The following is a 24,414-nucleotide window of genomic DNA, read 5'->3' as shown; positions in this document are numbered from 1 at the left end:
TCATCCCCCCCTGTAGCACCTGAGGTAGATTAAAATTTCAACAGATAGGCGGTAACACAACCAAATTATCCTCATTACAAACAATATCTGTAATCTATTTAAATAAAAGTGATTACAAATATGTTGAGTATCACCAGTAACGGTATTTTAAAAAATAAATGTTTCTCAGGAAATTGGAGAAATTTTATTAGTAGCTATACTATTTATTAAATCAATTGGAAAAACATATGTTATTATATCAGTCGAAGATAATAGTATTAGTGTAGTATGTATTTTAAAAAATCATATTAAAAGAGGAAAATTTTTTAATCAACAACTTCCCAATTTCGTAAAAGCTATATCTATACCAACTTTTCAGTATACAGCCACTTGGAAATATTTAAACAATTATTGAGAGGACCAATACCCTTTAAAACTGGTGGATTATTACATCGACATATGGCACAAAATAACTTGTCAAAGTTATCCATCTGGTAACAAGAAATACATATACCATGCCCACAATGTAATATTATAAGATCTTTATCGCTATTTTCATTTAAACAAATTGGACAAGTAAAGCGGACATATTTGGAATATATGGCTAAAGCTTCTGGAAGATTTTGCTGTTGGAGATAACAGTCTTCCTGGTCTTCATTTTTTATAGTGATGTGATCATAATTCCATAAAATATATACTTCAGCTTCTACCAAGTTTTTATTATCAACATAACAATTATTGATGTTAGATAATTCATGAATTTACTGTACATTTGTAATGATGATCTTTTTTATCCTTATTACGTTTTTTTCTTTTTCGTTTTCGTTTTCGTTTAAGATAATGTCGATTTCTTTGGGGATCTTGTAAATAAAGTAAATAAATATTTTCTCCTTTAGTTATCATTTTTTATTAATTTTATACGTCCTGTGAGTGCGAGATGATGGAGAAGTTTTAGTGGATTTTTTAAATGGTGTGTCTGTAAACGATATGTCATTAGTGTATATATGTTACTTTTTAAATACTCAAGAGGTCGGCGACACATTTTGGTTTTTTGGGGAATAGTTAAAGAAGTAGTTGACTCTTCCACAGAAAAAACATATGCTATTTCAGGAAATTCTGATAATGTACAACATATATTATTCTTTGGGGGGGAAGTAGGATGGTAGATGAGTTGGCCTTGTTCTACGAAAAAATGATAATTTTGAGGCATAATATGAACAAAAACATTTTCACGTTCATTTTTAGTATTTTTATTATTATGTTTATATACAGCCATAGAGTATGGTATGAGTGGTAAAGATTCTTTTTCTATTGTCTTTCTTTTATTGTTTAGTATCAGATTTTTACTTACTTCAATCTGATTTGGTGAAAAATATATAAATAAATAAAACCAAATAATAATACTAAGAATAGTAAGAATAACGAAAAATAAAATATCATAATACATACACATTTTTTGTATAATTAAATATTTAGTCTAGTGACTATTCTTCGCGATGGTAAATCTGGAGAGGTAAGACTTTTTAAAAATAATTGATAAAATATATTATCATTATCATTAGCATTACATGATGATATATCTGATAATACCATTTGAGCTTCTCGTGGAGTTAACTGTAATCCCTCTTTTTTTTCTCCATTCTCTCTCTCATGTGTAGGACAATTGTTTTTATTCATAGCACATCTCACACTCTCTATATCCCATTGCACTGTACTAGGTGGACTAATAATACGGACGTGTTCCAACGAAGTTTGAATCATAGTTGTAGATAAATGTTCAATACCCTCCTTTATTTTCAATTCATTATCTTGGAAAAGTTTTTCAAATATTTTAGTTATATTTTCATCATGTTTTGTAATTTTTAAAAACTTCTTTGGATTCCCTAATATCGACTGTGAGGTGGTGAGATTAGATGACCCAAAGGCTGGAGGAGGTGGTAACACTTTCATATTTCAAATATAAAAATAATAAGATCAAATAAGACAATGATCAGTTTATCAAAGTGTGATATTTTAAAATTACATGAGGCACAGAAACATCAAAATGTCAATACCCATTTGTTACATTTATACAATCCCCAAAATATTGGAAATAAAAAAAATAGGGATTTGGAAGAATTTCCGTTAGTTTATGATTCAAAGTTATATAAGTTTATCACATATGTAAAAGAATACAAATCTAAATTAGGAAGTAATGTAGCTATTATTGAAAAATTTGATAAACATTTTTTATCTTGCTCGCCTCAGTATGTATTAGGACATTACCTCATGGGTGATACAGGTGTTAACAGATATTATCAAGAATTTCAAACAAAATTAGGTGATATTAGCCATATATCGGGAAGTTTTGCCCTAGGTAACATGTTAACTCCAAATTTGGATTATACAATGTGGATTAGGTCTGAAGATTTACAGCTCCATCGTATATTTGTTGGTCAAGTATTTCTGACAGTTTCACAAATGCGTCAACTAATAAGTCAGTCTCCATACAGAAAACATCAAATACTAGGTTTCAGTGATGTTACTACACCTTCGAATTTTGAAAAATTGGTTAACGAAGAAAATGCTGCTCAGTTCTTTGATTTTATTCCATTTCTTCGTAACCATTCAAAATCAGTTCTTGAAAAAGATATGGTATATATTACTGAAAAAATTGTATATTGTAAAACTTAAAGTAATGTAATTTCAAATAAAAAATGAATAAACAGGAAGCAACTAAAATTATTAATACCTTAGATCAATTATTATTGCTTCCTATAGGTAAATTATATGGACAAATTCAAGATATAAATGATACAGCTATTATAAAGAAGATTTTAGATGATTTTAATGATATTATTATTAAAGGAGATGAAAATATTCAAAAAATCATTGATCCAAATCTCTTAGCATTTTCTAACAAAACTAATATTCAAAATTTCAAAGCAAATATAGAAGCACTTCTTTGTGGTGACCTTTATTTTTTAAGAAAATTAACATTTATATATGGAACAAAAGTACGAGAAATGTTCCGGATACATATTCAGACTAAATATCCATATTATATTTATTGTAATTATTTACAAGATGTAAATATGTTGCTTACGTGTCTTAATGATTGTGAAATATATGATGAAAAATCTCTATGTACAATATTTAATGATGATAATATATATAATAATATCCAGGCAATTCTAATTTGGACAAGATTTAAAGAGTGGTTTAAAATTTATCCATACTGTTCCATTCTAAAACAAATTTCAAAATTAGAAACAAGTGAGAGTTTTATAGAATTTATGCGTTTACATAATAAAATTAATACTGGATGTTTTCGATATAGTCTTGTAAATTTTGGAGATCGAATTTTTCTCATAAGAGACAAATATAAACGAAGATTTTGTAATGAAAGTTTAGTACACAATGAAAAAAAAAATATTATAGAAGATGCTTCCCATCCTTTAGCTACCATTCTAGATGAGCAGTTATATTGGAACTGTAGTAATTCAATGGATATTGAAAGTTTATTGGAAACTTCATCTTTTGAGAAAGCAGTTTTTAATAAAGGATGTAAAGCTCTATGTAATCCACAATTATAATTTAGCTCAAACCTACTTATATCCTAATTCAAAAATACATCCCATTGACCCAAATTTTAATAAAAAATTTATTTATGTATGTGAAACTGGGTCGATTTTGAGGTTAATATCATTGGAACTTCAAGAACATTCTCTTAGACCTTACACCGTTATACATCCCACAAATATATTTAATTACCATAATACTATTATACTTTTGTTATTTATCATAATAATAATATTAATTGTTTACTTTTATTTATACATATATAAAAATATATAATGACTATAGTTAGTATAGAAACTATTACCCCCAGCAACACCCCTAACCCTAACCTCAGCAACAACCCTAACCCTAACCCTAACCCCAGCAACAACCCTAACCCTAACCCCAGCAACAACCCTAACCCTAACCCCATCAACAACCCTAACCCCAGCAACGACCCTAACCCCAGCAACGACCCTAACCCAACAACCCCCCTAACCCCAGCAACCCCCCTAACCCTAATTCTAGCAACAACCCTAATAATTCAAGTGACAACCCTAATAATTCCAGCAACAACCCTAATCCCAGCAACACCAACCCGATCTCAAGTCCTACCTCCAACTCCACCAACCTTAACCAACCTAATAATCAAAATTCAAACAACATTATAAATAATCGCCAAACAAAAGTTATATTAAAACTAATTACAATTACACTTATGACATCTGTTTTTGGTACAGTTTTATATATTCTTGGAGATAATATGGTAAATAGAAAAATTTATGAATGCATAACCCCTTATTTGTTATCTCATATACAAAATAATTTGAATAATTATTCGATAATTTCTAATTAAAAACATACAGAGTCAGTACCTGATGTGAATTCAATTTTAATATTTAAAATAATTTTAAACACTTATAATTTGTAATAAAAAAAAAAAAAAAAAAAAAAAAAAAACGTGTGTCATACTTCTCAAATTTAGGTAGGCTATGATATAAAAACAGCATTTATTACACATTTTTACACATCCAAAGTATAATAATAGCATTAAACTTATAGTTAAAAACTAATCCTTAATAATATAGTCTATTAGAACAGTTTGATCAATTTGTTGGTTTCCTGATATAGAAGTGAATTTTGGATAATGTAATTCCACTATTCACCTTTTCAAAATTTTCCTCTAGATAATGGGAAAAAAGAGCATTACACTCACAACAAAACATTTTATCTCCAACATAAATGAACTTGTTTCCCTTAAACTCTTTAATAGCATATAAGGCATCACTATAATATTCATACTTTAAAGGTTCTCTTTCACTTAGGTTGAGTTCATCTATCATTTCATAATATCCTGAAGTGCTCATATAAAAACTACCCTCAGCCATTGCACTTGGGATTGAACTCTTTTTTTCTAGTGGCCATGTCATTAAAAGAACATCAGGATGATATTTATTATTAATTGCCTCAGAGATATTTATATTATCAACCTCCATCCATGATATAGAATTTATGTTTGAGTAATTATCAGTAGCTTTCACGTCCACATTTCTTAATCTCAATAGATTTTCAATGAATGCAGTGCCAGCAAAAACACTTACAAGAGAACCTTCACCTGTGAATTTAATAATTGCATCTATTTCTATTTCTAGTGGCAAATAATGATCAAATACTCCTCGTAGCATTCTACACAAATCAGGAAAAATATGAAGACAGTTAATTATATACACAATTTCTTCTTCCAATGGGTAAATTGAAGAAAACTTCTTGGATATTTTATTCCTTTTTACATCTAGTGAGAAATCCATCTGTTTCTCCAACTGCCTTTTTTCTTCATCTGGTGTTATTATTGTGTATATCTTCTTTTCATCTGCATTCAAGATAAAATTCCACCACTCTGCAGCGTTCGAAGATGATATTTTATCTTGGAATTTTCTTATAAATAACTTTGGTAACTTTCCACCACGAGTGGGAATTTCATCAAATTCTGAAAAAAAAACTATCAAAAAGGACTTTTCGACAGCCTCTGTTCAATAAAACTGTCCCACACACATGGCACGGTATTTCATATGCATGTTGTGTGTTGAAATGTATTACTAAGTAGTACATTGCAAAGAACTTTTTCTGGCAAATATCACAGGCAAAACATTTTCTTGTCAAAATTTTGGACAGATAATTACCATTGCAGATTTCTCTCTCACACCGATCACATTTTGTATGGGTCAGGTAAGACTGATGATCAAATAAAAAAATAACTTTATCACCCTTGTATGTTGAAATATTCTTAAAAAAACTTTTAGGAGATGTCATTATCAGCACTTGATTATAACAGTCAGTTCCACCACTAGTAATCTCTTCACCATTCACAAAGGCTTCACCTCTCCATTCCAATTGACGTAGTTCTTGTTCAAGTTGAGTCCAACCATTAGAGGGTGATGATATGAGTAGTCGAACATTTTGATCCATAATAAATTTTTGAATGGTTGAACCCATCTCATATTCTGGTTTTGTGTCTGGTCTCACTATATATTTTTTTTGTTCATAAGTCAGATTTCGCCACATAATCTTTGCAACCGGACTTTCCCATATTTTGCTAGTGTCTGTTATTTGGGTTATAATATCATTGCCTAGTGGCCTAAACTGATGATTTTCATTTTCAATAAACTTGTTAAAAACAGAAATTACTTTTCTCCATATGTTGGTGCCAGTCATAATGTTCAATCCAATCTACCACCTGTAAAATCAAATGTATGATAGGTTAAATTTTTACAGACATATTGTGCAAATTAATGTTTATATATATTTCATATTTCAATCAGAGGAAAAAAAAAAAAGATAAGCCTTATCATTTTGTGCTGAAGGTCGGTTATTTTAATAGTTTATTTACATTGTTTATGTATCAACTTTTGTGGTAAGATATGATTAATTCCAAACGATGTCATTCCTACCACATTAGAAAACATTTTCACTGATTATGACCATTATTGTAATTTTTTATTAAAAAAAAATGTTAATTATTAGTAAAAAATCATATGATTACAACAAGATTCAGAACAGAATAATTAATTGAAAAAAAAATAATAATGTATTTCTTGGACCAATCTTCTGAAGGCTTTGTTGTTCTGTTGTAGCTAGTTAATATAAAGCTTCCATATAGAAGTCATCGTCCAATGTTCATTTTCTCCATCTTCATTTTCTCCATCTTCATCTTGTTTTACCTCAGTGCAACATCCTTTATAATCAGGGTTGTAGAGAGCTGTAAACTCATTCTGTAAATAAACTTTCTGATTGAGTAATCTCAAATGTTCAGGTAAGCTTAAATCCACTCCTGCATATTTTTTGGCAATCTCTGCCATTACCTTAACCCATTCTATAACACTTTCAATTTTACTGTAGCATACTTCTATTCTTCCCAAACCGAGGTGAACAGGCGTTATGATCTGTGACTCCAAACGGAAGTTATCATATAACATTTCTACTGCTCGTATTTTCATAATTCTTTGAACTAAATTATTACAGTTTCTTTTTTTTGGATTTGTAGCCTCATACTGCTGCTTTTCAATCTCCGCTAAGCTCCTTATGCGTGCAATAAATTTGGGGATATCTTCATAATCCACTACACAATGCCCAATGGCGATAGTCACAATCACATCATTAACAGAAGCTGGATAAAAAGAGTCATCCAGCACCTGTGGCCGGTATATCCCGTCCTCACTTGATGGCACCACTGTCCATTTGGAAGGGGGGTTTTCGGGAGAATCCTTACTTGATGGCGCCGCTGTCCATTGGGAGGGGGGGGGTTCATGAGAATCCTTACTTGATGGAGCCGCTGTCAATTTGGAGGGGGGGTGGTTTTCAGGAGAATCCTTACTTGATGGCGCCGCTGTCCATTTGGAGGGGGGGGGATCAGGAGAATCCTTACTTGATGGCGCCGCTGTCCATTTGGAGGGGGAGGGTTCAGGAGAATCCTTACTTGATGGCGCCGCTGCTGTCCATTTGGAGGGGGGGGTGGGTTTCGGGAGAATCCTTACTTGATGGTGGTGCTGCTGCTGCTGTCCATTTGGAGGGGGAAGTTTCGGGAGAATCCTGACTTGATGGTGGTGGTGCTGCTGCTGTCCATTTGGAGGGGGAAGTTTCGGGAGAATCCTGACTTGATGGTGGTGCTGCTGCTGCTGTCCATTTGGAGGGGGGGTGGGTTTCGGGAGAATCCTGACTTGATGGTGGATGGTGCTGCTGCTGTCCATTTGGAGGGGGGGTGGGTTTCGGGAGAATCCTGACTTGATGGTGGTGGTGCTGCTGCTGTCCATTTGGAGGGGGGGTGGGTTTCGGGAGAATCCTGACTTGATGGTGGTGGTGCTGCTGCTGTCCATTTGGAGGGGGAAGTTTCGGGAGAATCCTGACTTGATGGTGGTGCTGCTGCTGCTGTCCATTTGGAGGGGGAGGGTTCGGGAGCAGACTCACAGATAGTGTTGTCATCACTAATTTGTGCCATTCCTGACTGAAGAAGGAGTGATTTACAATTACACTGTTTATTATTATTATTATTATTATTACTATTTTATTTATTTTCTCACAATGCTACCCACCATCCGTCTGTCCTCGTTTAGTTCCATAGTGAGAATGAGCTTAGAGTTTTTTTATCCCACTTAAGTACACATTAGAGAGTTGCGCCAGCATGTTTCTCTACACTTTGGTGGCCAATTTAAATCTGGTTCCCCCCCCCCCCCCAAAAAAAAAAACCAGCTCCCAACCACCTCGGTGAGATCACTCTAATTTATCATTGTGGGTCGGTTGTTTAATCTAGGAAAGTCTCTTAAGAAAGCAACTGGTGAAAGCGGCAAGTATCACTAATTTCCCATTCTTCAGACATCAGTTGTTCTTTGGGAGACTATTTCCATTATCAACTTATAATTATTTAAATACATAATACTTTTAAATCTTCTACAGCTCTCTTCCAGAATCCAATCATTAGATGTTCTAGACCTTCATTAAGTATGAATTGTTTAAGGTGTAAATGGGGAATTTGGATGGTGGTATCTATCTTTTCATGCAATGTGGCTACATTCCAACATTCTGTTTCAGTATCCGAAACCAAACTTTTTACAATCTTCCGAGTGCATTGGGCTACTAAACTACAATTTTTTCTCATCTGAGATGATAATAAACCCTCATCTTTCAAGATAAAACTACAAATTTTATCCTTTTCCCCAGTTTGAATTATATTAATAAAGAGTTGGGGATTACGGGTTACAAAAATTATACATTCTCTCTTATAATAAGAGTAATAGATGATAATCATTTCGATAAAAAATGATCCATATTCTTTCCCCCCTAAGCGAGCAATTAGTGCATTATATTTTTTAGTTTTTTCCACATGATAAACTCTGTCAATGCTTTTGAAGTCATTACAAAATTTTAAGTCAATGATGTATATATTGTCACAGTCTTCATCACCATCACTAAAAATGCGACAAGAATAGTTTTCATATTTAAACCATACTCTGTCATTAATTTCATTAACCAAAGTTTCATATAAATTTTTCATGTATGGTTCCATATATTTTATGGTCTGACATTTTTTGGTTTTACATAAACTATATTGGTTGATTTGATACCAGGAATTATCAACCTCTTTTTCAAAACATTTCACCCATTTTTCATAAACATCATATTGTCCAGTTGATTTCCAATTAATGTGTTCAAACATCAGGTACCTAAAATAAAAATCTCGCTTGAAATAGTTTTTTGTTAACAGAAATTCTTCTTCATCACATTTGTAGTATGTCGACCAAAGTGGAATTGATATTCCATCGATTCGCATCATCTCTCTTAAAGTTTCTTTTTCCTCTTCTGAAGCTTGAACCATCTTTAGAAATGTAAGAGGGTCCTTGGCAAAGGATTTATATCCATTGTTATTGCTTCTTATATTAAAATTTTCGTCATAAACACATAATATTGTATATCTTTCATCTATATTTGAAATAAGTTCGATGAAGAATCCTTCGTTTTCTATTTGACATCGTAGTATAAATTGAAATTGTGATGCTAGTGGTTTCCCTTCCTCGTTAGATCCCATCCATATTTTCAAGGAATAAAGAGTTTGTATTTCTGTTTCAAACAAAAAATTTGATGGTAATTTTAAATCTCGTTCTAATGTAATATTTAGTCCACAATTATAAAAGTATTGAATATAGCTAGACAATTGTAAACTTGATGTAATTGAAGGTACAAAAGATTTAAAATTCTCACATTCCGTAGTCAACATCATCTTGTCGAAAGGATTCATTATGAAAAAAAAAAAAAAAAAAATCTCTAATAAAATGTCAATTTACCCTAAATGGCCTCTCTGGCAAAAGAATGTTGAAAATTATCTCAAATTTTTTTGGTTAAAGCTGTGTATGTGGATATTGGTATCCCAGATGGTTTTTCTCCTCCTCTATTACTTTTGATTCTTTCCCGCAACATCCTGGATTGCTATGGGAGGGGAATCCACAAAAAACTTAACGACTCTTCCTTAGTTGGTTAGTATCCTCACAGCTCTCTTACATCTCGGCCTGTCACAGTCTGTTAAAAAAAATCCATTATAGTAGAAGAAATAAGGAGACTGATTGACCTAGTTGTGTGAGAACCATGAGCAAACAATAGTCACTCTCCCTTTTTCAATATAATAACAGATATGACAGCCACACCATCAGGAGATCCACACACACACACCCCCCCCCCCTCACAAATGAAATGAGAACACTGACCTGCTCGCGTGAATGGAGAGAAACTATGAAGCAAGAGAGGGTGGCTCTGTCTTATATTGACAGGAAACAGGAAACTCTCTTTAAAAAAAAAAAAAAAAAAAAATACAGTTTTGAGATTAATTTTTAAAAATTAAATGATGTAAATGAATTGGAATGGTGGTATCCATTTTTTCATGTCTTGTTCCATATATGTTATAGTCGGACAATTTTTTTTTTTCAAAATAGGGTTCAAACATCAAATAACTAAAATATTTATCTCGCCCAAAATAGCTTTGTTCTTCTCTTAACCAAAGTTCTTCTTCATAATAACTTTTGTAGTATGTCAACAAAGGTGGAATCGATATTCCGTCGATTTGCACTAAAGCTTCTTTTTCCTCTTCTGAAGCTTGAACCATATTTAGAAATAGGATAGGGTCTTTGATAAAGGATTTATATCCACTTTTATTGCTTGTTATTTCCAATTTTCCATCAAAATTATAATCACATAATATTGTATATCTTTCATCTAAGTTTGAAATAATATTGTGATACTACCTCTTTGGTCTGCTTGAGCTGCCAACACATCTCCTAAAAATACATTAAAAATCACTAACCTGGTCACGTGGATAGAGAGCAACTGAGCAAGTATGAAGCTGCTCTTGTCTTATATACAGCCTGACAAAATTATCCTCTTTAAAAATAAATGTTCTATCATACCTCCCACTCATTTGACAAGGGAGAACTCTGTGGTCTCCATTTTCTCATGATCACAAGATTTTCAACGCTTTATCCAAATGGGATAAACAGGCAGGAACAACTGTGACTGTTGTACAACAATAGTATAATTAACATATATCTATATCAAATGCCTTAAATATTTGTGGTGAAAATAAATTTTGGTTCCCTTCTTTTAGTAACTGATGTGATAAAATCTTTTCATTATCCCATTCTATTACAATATGTGGAATTTGATAGATGAGTTTGATAAAAGATGGCATCAAGAAAGGTAGTGAATGCCCCAAAACAGAAGTTAACATGGATGATATACATGTTTCTAAGGATGGGAGTTTTCCTTTTCCTTTTTCTATATTAATTCTGAATAATAAAGTAGAAGCTACACTCACTAATTGTTGAAATTTAACCTGGTCAATAGGAACATAAGATTTGTGTAAGTACCAAATTATAATATATTGTAAATGAGGCAAAACAATTTTATACTGTTGTTGTTGTTGTTGTTGTTTGTGTTTATGGGCATTATTAAAATTTACAGTTTCATAATCAATGTTAAATGAATTTATTGGAATGACATAGGCTATAGTTTTATATTTCTTTTTATTTTGTGTTATATACAAGTTAGTAGATGAGTTTAAGAGTTTATTGGAATAAACATAAATCGTCATTTTTTAATACAGTCATCACAAAAGTGATGAGATTCGATTGACTCATCTGCAAGTCTTCGTAATGTTGGTATTTGGAGGAGGTGTAGTGGTTTATTTGACTGGCGACATTTATAACAACATGCTACATTCTTACTTTTTTCCAGTTGACGCCATTTTTCAACTCTCTGGTATATTGATAAATTCGGATGGACTGTTTTTAAAAGGTGTTCTGGAGAAATGTATTTTAAGAGAGGTTCCATAAAAGTATCAAAATTATGTAATTCCATATTATCGAAATCAAAATTGGCATTCATTTTTTATCTAAAGGGTTAGGTTTTCAACGATGTTTGAGGTTTTAAGCAATTCTATAATATTTTTTTGTATCTCTTGACTTTTATAGACATCATTCAAAATCAATGTTGGATTATATGAGTGAATAATTTTTCTTAAAATGTGGCGTACTTTATCTCGTCTTTCACAACCCCACATTAACATCACACACATTGTCACGGTTACAATGATACCATACATAGTAGGAATGACACTGTATTTATCTCGTTTAGGCAAACGTGTAAAATATCGGTTAGAAAGATATTGAACATATCTTTTATAATTGAGTTTTGATTTAGATATTTGTTTAGAAAAGACATCACAGATATTTTCGGAATGAAATACTGGCATCGGTTCTGTGATTATAGAATATATATTTAAAGAAGGAAGAAAAAGGCCTCCGTAATCAATTAATTTAATTCGATGAATGTCATCATTGGATACAAATACATTTTGAGGATTAATATCGTAATAAGTACCTGATATATATTTGTCAGTAGTATTATATAAGACTAATTGAACATCAATAAGCTGTCTAAGAACTGTAGTAAGCAATTGTTGACGACAATACTGATCATTTTTCAATAAGTCGACTTTTTCCCTTAGTAGGATCCAATCGCGTGGGTTTAAGTATTCCATTTCGATAAAGTAGCCTATAGATTTAGATTTGAAAGGACATTTATACTCAATATTATTCAAAGAATGAGGAACTTTTGTAGGTTGTGATGACTCTAGAAATTTACCTTGTGGACAGTGTATTACATTATAGGCAGTTTCGACCATAAACACACGATACACTTGAACAAAGAATGCCTTTCTGATATTTTCATCAAGACGTGCAATGTTTTCAATCTCCATTAAAAAATCCCTTTTCCGGCGAAAACTCTTTCGAGCCACAAATGTTTGTAGATACTTTTTTCCTCGTTTGTGCTTCTTCTTAGAAGATTTAAAAAGTTTGGAAGCCGTGTGTGGGTAAATATTTTGAAACACATGTATTTGATGTGGTAATCTAGGATCAAGAAGTTCAATAGTAGGTACTTGGACAAGATCAACTTTACCATAGGCACCTTTCCCTAAATGACGTTTGTGGGTATTAAATGTAAAACGAATATGATTAGATATTCTATTATTTAGTGTTTCACATTCATCAGGCTTAGTCAATTTGTTTTTCCCCTTAATGACTTCCATTTTTTAATTATTTATGATATAATCCCAACTTGAAAACGGATACCAAACCCAACTCTTATAAGTCTTACGAAATTTTGATAGAAGGTATAAAAAAAGAAAAACATATATATATTAAATATATCATAACTATATATAATACAACAGTTTTTGTTTTTCATATATTATAATACAAACACTGTCATGACAAATACAACTGAAAATATTTGAAGTAATTCACAAACTATTGGACTGAAATGGAGGAATTTATCAAGAAAGGTAATCAAACATATCCTAATCTCTTAAAAATATATTCTTTGGCAACATATATTAGAAGATAATTATGGACTGTAATGGTATAACCAATGTTTCTTTCTTCTTTGTAGATAACTTGGAGTTTATTAATGGAGACATTACTGACCCTGTATATAGAAGCCCCAATATAGCGCTTGTACAAATACTCAACTGTGTAGCTGTTAAATCTCATGGACTTTCTCAGATTCTTGCTGAGATATATCCATACTGTGGTTCTTATACACGACGCCGGGCAATAGGCACTTTAAACCGTGCTATGCTTGAAGATAGACCTCAACCAGGAAATATTGAGATTTGTCATCCTAACACTGTAACAAAGGGACCAGTAGTTATAAATGTTTTTGGGCAGTTTTATATGGGGAAGGAGAAAAATCAAAACCTTTATACTAAAAGACTCATACAGCAGTTACAGCAGTCGTGTACTGTTGATGTTGGACCTAAAGGAAGAAATCCTAGACATTTAGAACCTTTCGATCATCAACTTTTATCTGGCCTTTTAAAAGATACATCCCAAAACAGGATTTATTGGTTTAATGAAGGTCTAAATAAATTAGCAGTGCAAGTATCTAATGGAAAATACAGTTTGGTAATATTTCCATCGTTAATTGGGTGTGGATTGGCTGGTGGAAACTGGGAAAGAGACTACTTACCAGCAATTATAAAATTTTCTAGACAGGTCTACCCCTTTGGTGTCAGAGTTAAAATTATAAACAAAATTATGTCAAAGACATCATAACAATGAAAAGAATAGTTAAACCTCCTAATTTATATATATATTTTTTTTCATAGGTTCCCCTCTTTATGACAAAAAAAAAAAAAACAGGACAGTGTCATTAACATAAATAAGACGGACCTCCACCCTCCCTGGTCAATTGTTGTTGTGTGATGATTTAATCCTGACAACAGAATGAACCAGTCAGTGGGTTTAGATATGTTCCCTAAAACTTTATGAACTGATTGAGGTGAGAGAGACCATAGTTACTAATTGAAGAAATTTTATCTCTACCCTTCTACCACTACTACTACTACTACTACTACTTCCATCCTACTCTTATTTACCCTATCACTTTTCAGACATCTTTCTACATACCAAACCCGAGAAAAGTGTTGTTTTTTTTTTTTTTTTTTTTTTTTTGAATAGTTAATTGTGGAATAAAGAGCTTTTTCCCCTTGTTTACAACTCCATTTCTTCCCCCTTTTTTTTAATTAATATTAATGTTATCTTTCATATTTCTTCTAGGTTTAATATGGAATTATCCCTGGGGAAATGTCCAAAGAGAAGACATTTAAAAAAAAATATATACAAAATATCAAATTCAAAAAACTCAAGAGGTTGCCAACTTTTTTTGACTTGCAAGATTTCTCCTACAAGGTCAAGATTACAGCAGAATATCAAAGTAAGAAACATCATAGAAATTATGACAGAAGCAGAAAAGGCATCGTTAACTATTATATTTAATTGTTCACCAAATATCAGATCAATTGATACTGATATAAATCTGTTTGAAAATGAACATGATTTTAGACAAGACGAGTGTTTTGAAACTAAAAATAATTCTACAGTCCTGGTTAAAATACCATTTTTGAAAAAATATCAAACAAACCTGGTGTCCAACCGACTCTGGGGACCTGATAATAAGGACGTTGTCATTGATATATCAATTAAACACGGTTCCCTTAAAACTATCAAGAAAAATGTCATTCGTCATCAAATTGTATCTTGCCCCATTTGTTTAGATATGAATGGGTCAGGTGACATGGTTTTTATGTTTGATGATTATATGGTTGGATGTGGTCACAGTATTTGTCCTCAATGTATGTTTACATTATCAGCCAAAATTTTGTTGGGTAAAAAATCTACAGGGAAATTTGATTATAATAATTATGGCTGCCTTAGATATATGAATAATTCTTATGGGATGTACTCTTTTTTATCAAACATTATCTACAAAGATGAAATATTTTGTCCACTTTGTAAGCAAATAGTAAAAAGTGTGTTTGTGTTGAATATGCATCATCTAAAATGTAGCATTAGGGAATTTTCTCGTAAGTATGCACAAATCTTATTTTGGGGTAATCAAACTGACAGGCTGTTTTTAGAAGCCGCAACTAGTTTTATATATGGAGTGGAGCAATTGGCAGTCACTGATTTGTATATAGAAAGATATATTATGGAAAACAGTTGGATTTTTGACGAATATGTGACACCAGTTACCCTATACCTTAACTTTAATGAAACACTTTCAGAGATGAAACTTGTTTTTAAGAGTTTACAGCCATATTTATTAAAACTAGCCTCAAAAAATTCTAATGATCCATCAAATAGAAAATACTTATTATTCTTTAACCAACTTTGTCATAGAAAGGGAGGTGAACCAATCCTGAGACCAACATTCATTAAATAAAACAATTAAAAAAAATGTTTTTTTGTAAATAAATGTATATGTATGTGTTATTTGTACCTCTGTTTGGGTTTCAATCAGAGGGCATCAATTTCTCAGGCAGCAACAGGTACCACCTAGCGTTCATATTCATATGACAACCCAAGGCCAGCCATCACCACTTCAGTTGCAAGGTCCACCGCAGGTACAGTCACAGTTGCCTCCCCAGGGCCCACCTCAGGGCCCAGCTCAGGCACCAATGCTATAAAAACTCTAATCCGAAAAGTTAAAATGTCATCCTTACCACATTTCCATATCATATTTTTATAGGAGGGTGTAATTATTTATTTCTTATGTTTTCTCATTTGAAACTGTGTTTGGTTGAAGTTGTAGCTGGTTAGATACATTATCCAAATCTGTATCTACAGTATTTTTTAGTCCATCTGTGAGTGTGTTTTGACTCAAGGTTGTGCAGTGTTCTCGCAGAGTATATCAGAATCCTAAAACAAAGAAAAAAAGTGTCCTTTTTTTGTAAGTAAGTATATGAAACATATAAATAAATAAATAAATAAATAAATAGCATACACCTTTACCTTTTAAGTTAATGTGGTTTTTTTTTCAGAAGATGGTTGAGAGGGAAAAAGGTAAGAAGATCTTTATGCAGAGGTGTGCACAGTGTCACACTGTTGAATTAAACGGCAAGCACAAAACTGGACCAAATCTAAATGGCCTCTTCGGCCGCCAAACTGGTCAGGCTTCTGGCTATATTTACACTTATGCCAACAAGGCCAAGAGTATCACGTGGGACAAAGATAATCTGGATATCTACTTGACCAACCCCAAGAAATTTATTCCAGGCACAAAGATGGTGTTCGTTGGTCTTAAGAAGAAGAATGAGCGTGCAGACTTGATTGCTTACCTGGAAACCTCCACCAAGTAGAGCAAGCATTAATATTTTTGTGGTCTCACCACTTTAAATCAATAAATCATCCTGCTATCAAAATTTACTAAAAAAAAAAAAAAAAAAAAAAAAAAATAAAAAAAAAAAAGGCAGTAAAAATTACAAAACGTTGCTCAAAGAGTGGAGGAGACAGCTGGTTGCCCGGAGTAGATGGTAGCAGTATCAGCTGAATTATATAAAAATCAAGTAGTCGCAGGCTACTCTCACATTTTACATCCACTGACGGCCAACCAACACACGCTTCGCTACTCTTCCATCCAATAGAAATTTAGTAGCCACATTCTTACTAATATTTGGAATATTCAGGTGTACAAAGTGTGATGATATATGTTGTATTAGGCTAGGAAACCTTGACCGAATTTATCATTTAAATTCGGCGAAGAGCGAATTAATTGCTCGAATAGTGGCGAAAGAATACGGATCATTTTATGTAGAAAAGGTAAACCGCAGTACTTTTCATAACCCGAAATCCCCATCTCTTTATGGACCTCATTCAAATGGGAGAAAAGGAAGAAATCTGTCATTTTATTATAGAAGACGAAGGTTTATCATCATCACCACCACCAATTTGTGAATTCCTTTTTGGATATTACTAGAATGGGATATTGGACCATGGCCTGCTTACGTAGAGCAATCAACACCAACCGTAATATTCCTCATTTATTTAAACTCCAATTAATCAACGAAGTTCAACGGAATCTAATGATTAGATCGTGGGAAAGAGTAGTGGCAGATGAATTGAATCAAAACAATTTTTCAAAAAAAATCACCAGGCCTTAGAGAGAATATCATTAGGATGTTATGATTGGTTGTAACGGAATAAAAATCTGGAGAGGATTGAACAAATTGAACAAACTGATGAAAAGTTCCTCTTTTTTGTTCATATTTTTTTAAATCCTTTAAATATTCAATTCTAATACTTTCTCGAAATGATCTGCCCTAGCAACAAATAGGGAATTAATTATTGGCTAAGATTTATTGGCATATGAATTTTTTATTATATATTTTTGATAGAATTTAATCAAATAAATCCCAATAACATATGGTCTTTGTTTCAAGGTTATCTGACCATGGCATAGACAAACAAAGACTACTTTTTTTTTCCGTGGCATAACGTGTCGATGTTAATGTACTATTAGATCAAAGATCAAAGTGACTGACTGAACTCTGGCCGATGGTAGATTTAACCAGTTCAGTTATCATTTTCTGCACTTCAGAAGAGTTCATCATTTGAATAAAAGGTTACTAAAATATGTTCTCGTTTTTGGTTAATGAATGGATGGATAGTTAGTGAAATTCTAAATTTTTATTACTTTTATACTTCTTGTCAATTTGTTTTTCCTAATTTGTGATAATATTTGCTGAAAACTTTGTTCTGGTTGAATCTATACTTAAATTTTTTTCACACTCATTGTACATAAAAGGATTTACTCCTACTAACATTCGGAATACTCATTTGCACAAAGGTTTTAAAACCATGGTATCCATGTTTCCCTTTAAATCTTTTACATCTTCGATTACATCAAGTTCCCAAATAAAAAAATATGTAGACAAATATTTTTCAATTGGTTTAAATATTACTTTAGAACCATCTATAAGTAAATTAATACAATTTAACCCCCAAATTGTAAATGTTTATGCTATTAAAATATGGATGGGATCTACTCAAGAAGGATATCCTGCGGCATCCCAATTGCAATTTATACTGCGAGTCTTATTTAATGAGGCTGAAAATTATTGTTCTTATATGTTTGTAGAATTCTTCTCTAACATTGACCAAAGAAGCATTATGTTCTGTGAACATAATTTCAAGTACCCCCGTGATCCGGATTACTTAATAGTGCCTATCAAGGGATATAGGTCCTACGCCAAAGATCCTTCCATATTTCTAATGATGATACAAGCTTCCAAGCAGGAACGAGAAGCTCTGAGAGAGATGATGATAGCAGACGGAATATCGATTCCATCGTCATGTAGCAAAGTTGATCAGGCAGCGCTGAAAAAGCTTATGTCTATAAAACAATATTTGAATCGGCATTATTATTTCAGGCACATGATGTTTAAAAATATACGTTGGGAATTAACCCGAGATGTGAGAGCTTACGAAGCATGGTTTAAAAATAAAAAATGGCTTAAATACGTTAATCGAAGGATGATTCGACATAAACCCTATTGTTTACATGATGGGAAGGCATATTATCATCACAAGCCTCGTCAAGATATAATTTATAGGGACCCCAACTATAAACGTTGTTATCCTTATGGGGTACCCGAATATTGTAATAAATGGTCTGAAAATTATACATTTCGGGTTTTCAGTGATGGTGATAAAAAGTGTGATGATATATGTTGTATTAACATAGGAAAGCTTGACAGAATTTATCATTTAAATTCTGCGAAGAGAGAATTAATTGCTCGAATAGTGGCGAAAGACTATGGATCCTTTTATGTAGAAAGGGTAAACCGCGTACTTTTCATAACCCGAAATCCCCATCTCTTTATGGACCTCATTCAAACGGGGGAAAAGGAAGAAATCTGTCGTTTTATTATAGAAGACGAAGGTTTATCATCATCATCATCATCATCATCACCACCACCTCCATGTAAAAACACCTACAAGCCAAATAGTTTGCAGGCAATGTGCGTCAATCAATTTGTGAATTCCTTTTTGGATATTAATAGAATGGGATATTGGACCGTGGCCTGCTTACGTAGAACAATCAACACCAACCCTAATATTCCTCATTTTTTAAAACGCCAAATAATCAATGAAGTTCAACGGAATCTAATGATTAGATCATGGGAAAGAGCAGTAGCAGATGAAACAACTACTGAACTTTTATTTCAAACGCACCACAGACCCCGAGATGAGATACATTGGCAAATTGGATAGCGATCACTATTCATACATTTTGTATGGTTTAGTGACGGTGATGACCACTGCCATTTAATGAAACTCGTTCACATGTCCAAAACAGTAGTGACATATTTATTGGGATTGTGTAAGAGACACAAAGCACTGTGTAGTATTTTAAGTTATTTTACTGAATTGATTATGTTATAAAATATATTTGTTTATTATTCTTATAATAAATAAATCTTGAAGTTAGGAGCAAATGCTAAAAGTATAAATAAAAACCATTGATGAATCTTAATAATGTAATAATGCCAAACCAATTAATTCACATATTTCTTTACATTACAAAGGAAACATAAGTAACTGAATGGGCTCTGGCCGAAATCAAGGCCTTTAAAAACGTATTCGTCTTTCGTTTTGTATAGATCCTGTTGATCATTTCATTTACTGACGACGTCATTATACTTGGCTTCAATGCCCCCACCATCATTATTACCCCCTCCTCTCATATTATTTGAGATAACTAAAATTAAGTCAAATGGTATAAAAAGGGGAACTAATTATTATTAAAAGTACAAGTTTTCAACAACTATTGTCACTAATTAGAAATTAAATTTTTGTAAGAAGTGTATAAAAGTAATAAAAATTTAGAATTTCACTTAACTATTTCATTCATTTGCCCAAAACGAGCACAGTAATAATAAGTATAATGACGTCGTCAGTAAACGAAATGATCAACTATATTTTATTCTTTAGAAAAGAGTATGATGCTGTAAAACTTAAACATATCTTAGTAACCTTTTATTCAAATGATGAACTCCTAGCTACCAAAAAAATTTTGGTATCATGTAATAATGGTAAGTGGTGGCCATTGGGAGTAGAAGAATTTAATTATCCACATAAGATGGATTACAATGATCTATACAAAACGAAAGACGACCACGTTACTTCTATTTTTAAAGGCCTTGATTACCTGGAAACCGAAGGTAGATTACCGAAACCTTCAATAGATTTGAGTAAATATCCCCAATATGAATTAACCACCCATATAACTGTTATTGAGGTGCTAACTAAATTGTCGAGGCTTCAAGATAATGTGGATCATTTACAAAATGTTGCCTTGCGACTAACGGAAGAAGTACGTAACTCTGAAATACAGAAAATGATAACTGAACTGGTTAAATCTACCATCGGCCAGAGTCCAGTCAATCACTTAAGTTCCCTTTCTAATGTAAAGAATGATATGTGAATTAATTGGTTGGGCATCATTACATTATAGTATAGTATAAGATTCATCATGTGTAGGGGGGTGAAGGGGGTAGGATTTAGAGTCTTTGATCTAATAGTACATTAACATCGACACGTTATGCCACGGAAAAAAAATAGTAGTCTTTGTTTGTCTATGCCATGGTCAGATAACCTTGAAACAAAGACCATATGTTATTGGGATTTATTTGATTAAATTCTATCACAAATATATAATAAAAAATTCATATGACAATAAATCTTAGCCAATAATTAATTCCCTATTTGTTGCTAGGGCAGATCATTTCGAGAAAGTATTAGAATTGAATATTTAAAGGATTTAAAAAAATATGAACAAAAAAGAGGAACTTTTCATTAATATAGATATCGAACATATAAATAATGAAAAATTTAACACCAAAAAAATTCCTGGATTACATTATTTACCCCTGAGACATAATCTAATAAGATACTTATTTATAGCTTATAAGTTATACAAGTTAATAAATGATAATATTAATGATTCCCACATTAAATTTAATTATCCGCCCAATCTTAGCAGAAGACAGTTAATTTATTGGAAAATTTACGATATGTCAGGATTAACAGCTGATAATAAATTTATCTGGTATGAAAATTTTTTTACACAATTTCACAATCAGGATATTGTAATTGACGAAGATTTTGGGGTATATTCCCCATTTAAAATTGAAGAGGCCAAAATGATAATATATATTAATACTGTGGTAGATTTATGGTTTTTTCTTTTAGATGGGGTAAGAAATGTTGAACAAAGTTTAAGTGAGTATATTATTAGAAATTGTTTAACTTATGAACAAACATTGGAAGTAAACAAAAAATCAATTACAAATATTGATATGTACATTAAAATCGATGAAGTCGTGAGATATGATGAGAATATAATTGAGCATCTCATTAGTAATTATGAAAAAAATAATAATTGGTCAAAACTAAGAAATATATCACTATCTACAGCGTGGGACATGCATTGTGATTTATTAGAACAATTTACTAGTATTATTAATAAAATTAAAAATCCAATAGAAACAATACCAAGAGATGCCAAATTTTATTCTTATCTTTCCCCTGATTATGTAGTAACTAAAATGGTGGCTTACCTCTCACAAAAAAGGGAAAATATTACTATTTGGAAAAATCAGTACCAAAATTATTCCATTAAAAAGAATGGAATTATAAAAAAGATGAGAAATCGGGGGGTGTTGAAAGATCAAGTTGTAGAAAGGGAGGTAGAAGAAGAAGAAGAAGACAAAGATTACATTTGTACAACATAGCAATGATGAAATAATGATGAAAGATATTTGTAATGGTTATGTCAGTTTGTTCAATCTTCTCCAGATTTTTATTCCGTTACAACTTTCCAATCATAACATCTTGATGATAAAACTAAACCTTTAATAATGAATGATGACAAAACTAAACATTTAATAATGAATAATTCATTCAAATAGATAATCACTTTTGAGCCTAGAATTAGAAAAACAAACTAAAAGTTGTAAAGAAGGATGAGCTTTAGTCAAAAACTAATCTGGTATTAGGGAGACAGGGGAAACCTGGCAAGGATAACCTTGGAAAGGACGTTATATAAAGAGACTCCGACAACTTGGCGGTCCACATTCTAGAACTAACTAAGTACAGTCGTCACAACCAAAAAGTGCAGTATAGGATTTGCCCATTAGAGTCATAAGTCAATTATGAACCAACAACCCCATCTTCATCCTGTAGACGATTGCTTGCTGGAATATTCCAGAACTGTATCTGGTTGTAGCAACATAGATCCTATTCGCCTACTAAATATTTGGAACAGCCTCAGGGTCGATAACAACCTTCGCCCAATAAATATAACACCGGACACTCTGAACATAATTGACCCAAATCGGTTTCCTATCGACAACCCAACTTTACATGCTCCTGAGACATCCAATCCCCCCCTCCCATTATCTTGTCCACCAATCCAAAGTCCCCCAATTACTCCAGCTGAACTCTGTAACAATCACCTCATCAACTAATGATCTTAACCCACCCTCTAAGAGAACATAGAAAATCGATTAGATCAGCAGAAATAACAAGATCCAACAGTGACAATGATTCATCTGAAAAATCGTCCAAAAGTGGAGTGGACTCATAGGATGAAAAATCTCCAGATCAAGTAAGTAATTATCAAAAGGTATCAAAGCCGAGGAAGAAAAAAATATTGTTTAAAATAGGTGGTAAAAGAACTGTAAATTATCTGAACATAGCAAAAATCAATAGTGTTGATTTTAAACATTACTGGACAATGTTGATGATTTAGTAGTTGGGGTGTTGATAACCAGTGGTGATGATGGTGATGGTGGCTAAAGTCGAGGGGTGCTTGGGATATATATAGCTGAGCGGAAAGGGTTTAAATATTTGGGAGAGAGAGAGAGAGAGAGAGAGAGAGGTGACATCATATTTTAAAGGATGTGGTAACGTCAGATGATAACAAAACTTGTCCAGAGTATATAAACAGATGACTGTTACAGCTTAACCAGCACTACACAACAAGCCTTTGACTGACTATAAAGCTTATCCATCTTTACAACTGAAGAGTTGCTCACTTGAAACATAAACTATGTTTTTTTTTTTGTTTTTTTTATTTAATTTTGTCATTGTTTATTGTTTGAGTCTTTATTTGGTTCATTTTGAAACATAAGGTATATTTTAAAAACTTTTTGTTTAATTTTTTGTATCACTATTTAATTCTTTAGAAAGGATTGTTTTAATAATTCTAGGCTTTGGTTCTGTATCAGACGTTTTTGTTAATTAATTTTATAAATATTTAGGATAACGATTTAACTGATTTTGTTTTTTCGTAGATGAAAGAAGTCTCTCAACATCGCTGTCGTCGTTCACGTCGATCGAAGAATGATAAATATCTTCTACCCCAGAAAATAAAAAGAGAGGATGCCCAGAGGTATGGACAACTTAGGTAACAAAAATTGTGGCCCACATATGAACCCCTATAGATGGATGGTTGGTTTTAATACTGAAGAAAAGAAAGGAAGGATCTTAAGGAGCAAACCATGTTCTTATATATGCATCCTTATTTATCACATTCGATCCATTTAATCCACATGAAGATGGACTATTAGACTGGGATATTAACATTGAGATAGAACGTAATTTAAATACATCCTGCCTTGAAATTCAATTTGAAGGCAAGGATTCAGAATGTGATTTTGTGGATCTGAGAGGACATTTTGGACTAACTGATCTCAAGGAGATATTTAAAAGAATAATATATATTCTCCCAGAAGTCGAGCTATCCAAAATATTCAAAATAATCCCATCCTTTAAAGATGAAAAGGTTTTAAAGCATACTGAAAAGATTAAAAGTCTTTTCACAATTGAAAAGTATAGGTGTAGATTTTCAAATTTTTTTAGTGTTCTATTCAAACCTGTAATTGTTACTAAATTGGAATATTTGCTTGGTAAATAACAGTGTATGTAATTTGGTACTAAGTTGGATTTGTGC

At 32.3% G+C, this 24,414-nt stretch overlaps 1 protein-coding gene across 1 annotated transcript; it reads left to right on the top strand.

The window, feature by feature from the left end:
* Window positions 1-16,441: 16,441 nt before the first annotated feature.
* LOC138360960 (cytochrome c-like) lies at window positions 16,442-17,011 on the top strand. The gene has a single exon (XM_069320443.1). The coding sequence runs from the start codon at window positions 16,442-16,444 to the stop codon at window positions 16,754-16,756; it is 315 nt and encodes a 104-aa protein (XP_069176544.1). The 3' UTR covers window positions 16,757-17,011.
* Window positions 17,012-24,414: the final 7,403 nt, after the last annotated feature.

This window comes from Procambarus clarkii, unplaced genomic scaffold (genome assembly GCF_040958095.1).
Source record: "Procambarus clarkii isolate CNS0578487 unplaced genomic scaffold, FALCON_Pclarkii_2.0 HiC_scaffold_135, whole genome shotgun sequence".
Lineage (NCBI taxonomy): Eukaryota > Metazoa > Arthropoda > Malacostraca > Decapoda > Cambaridae > Procambarus > Procambarus clarkii.
Note: the sequence above shows the minus strand (reverse complement) of the source record. Positions and strands in the feature narration are given on the sequence as shown.

Coding starts and splice junctions, on each gene's coding strand:
- LOC138360960 (XM_069320443.1), top strand. CDS start 16,442: ATGGTTGAGAGGGAAAAAGGTAAGAAGATCTTTATGCAGAGGTGTGCA.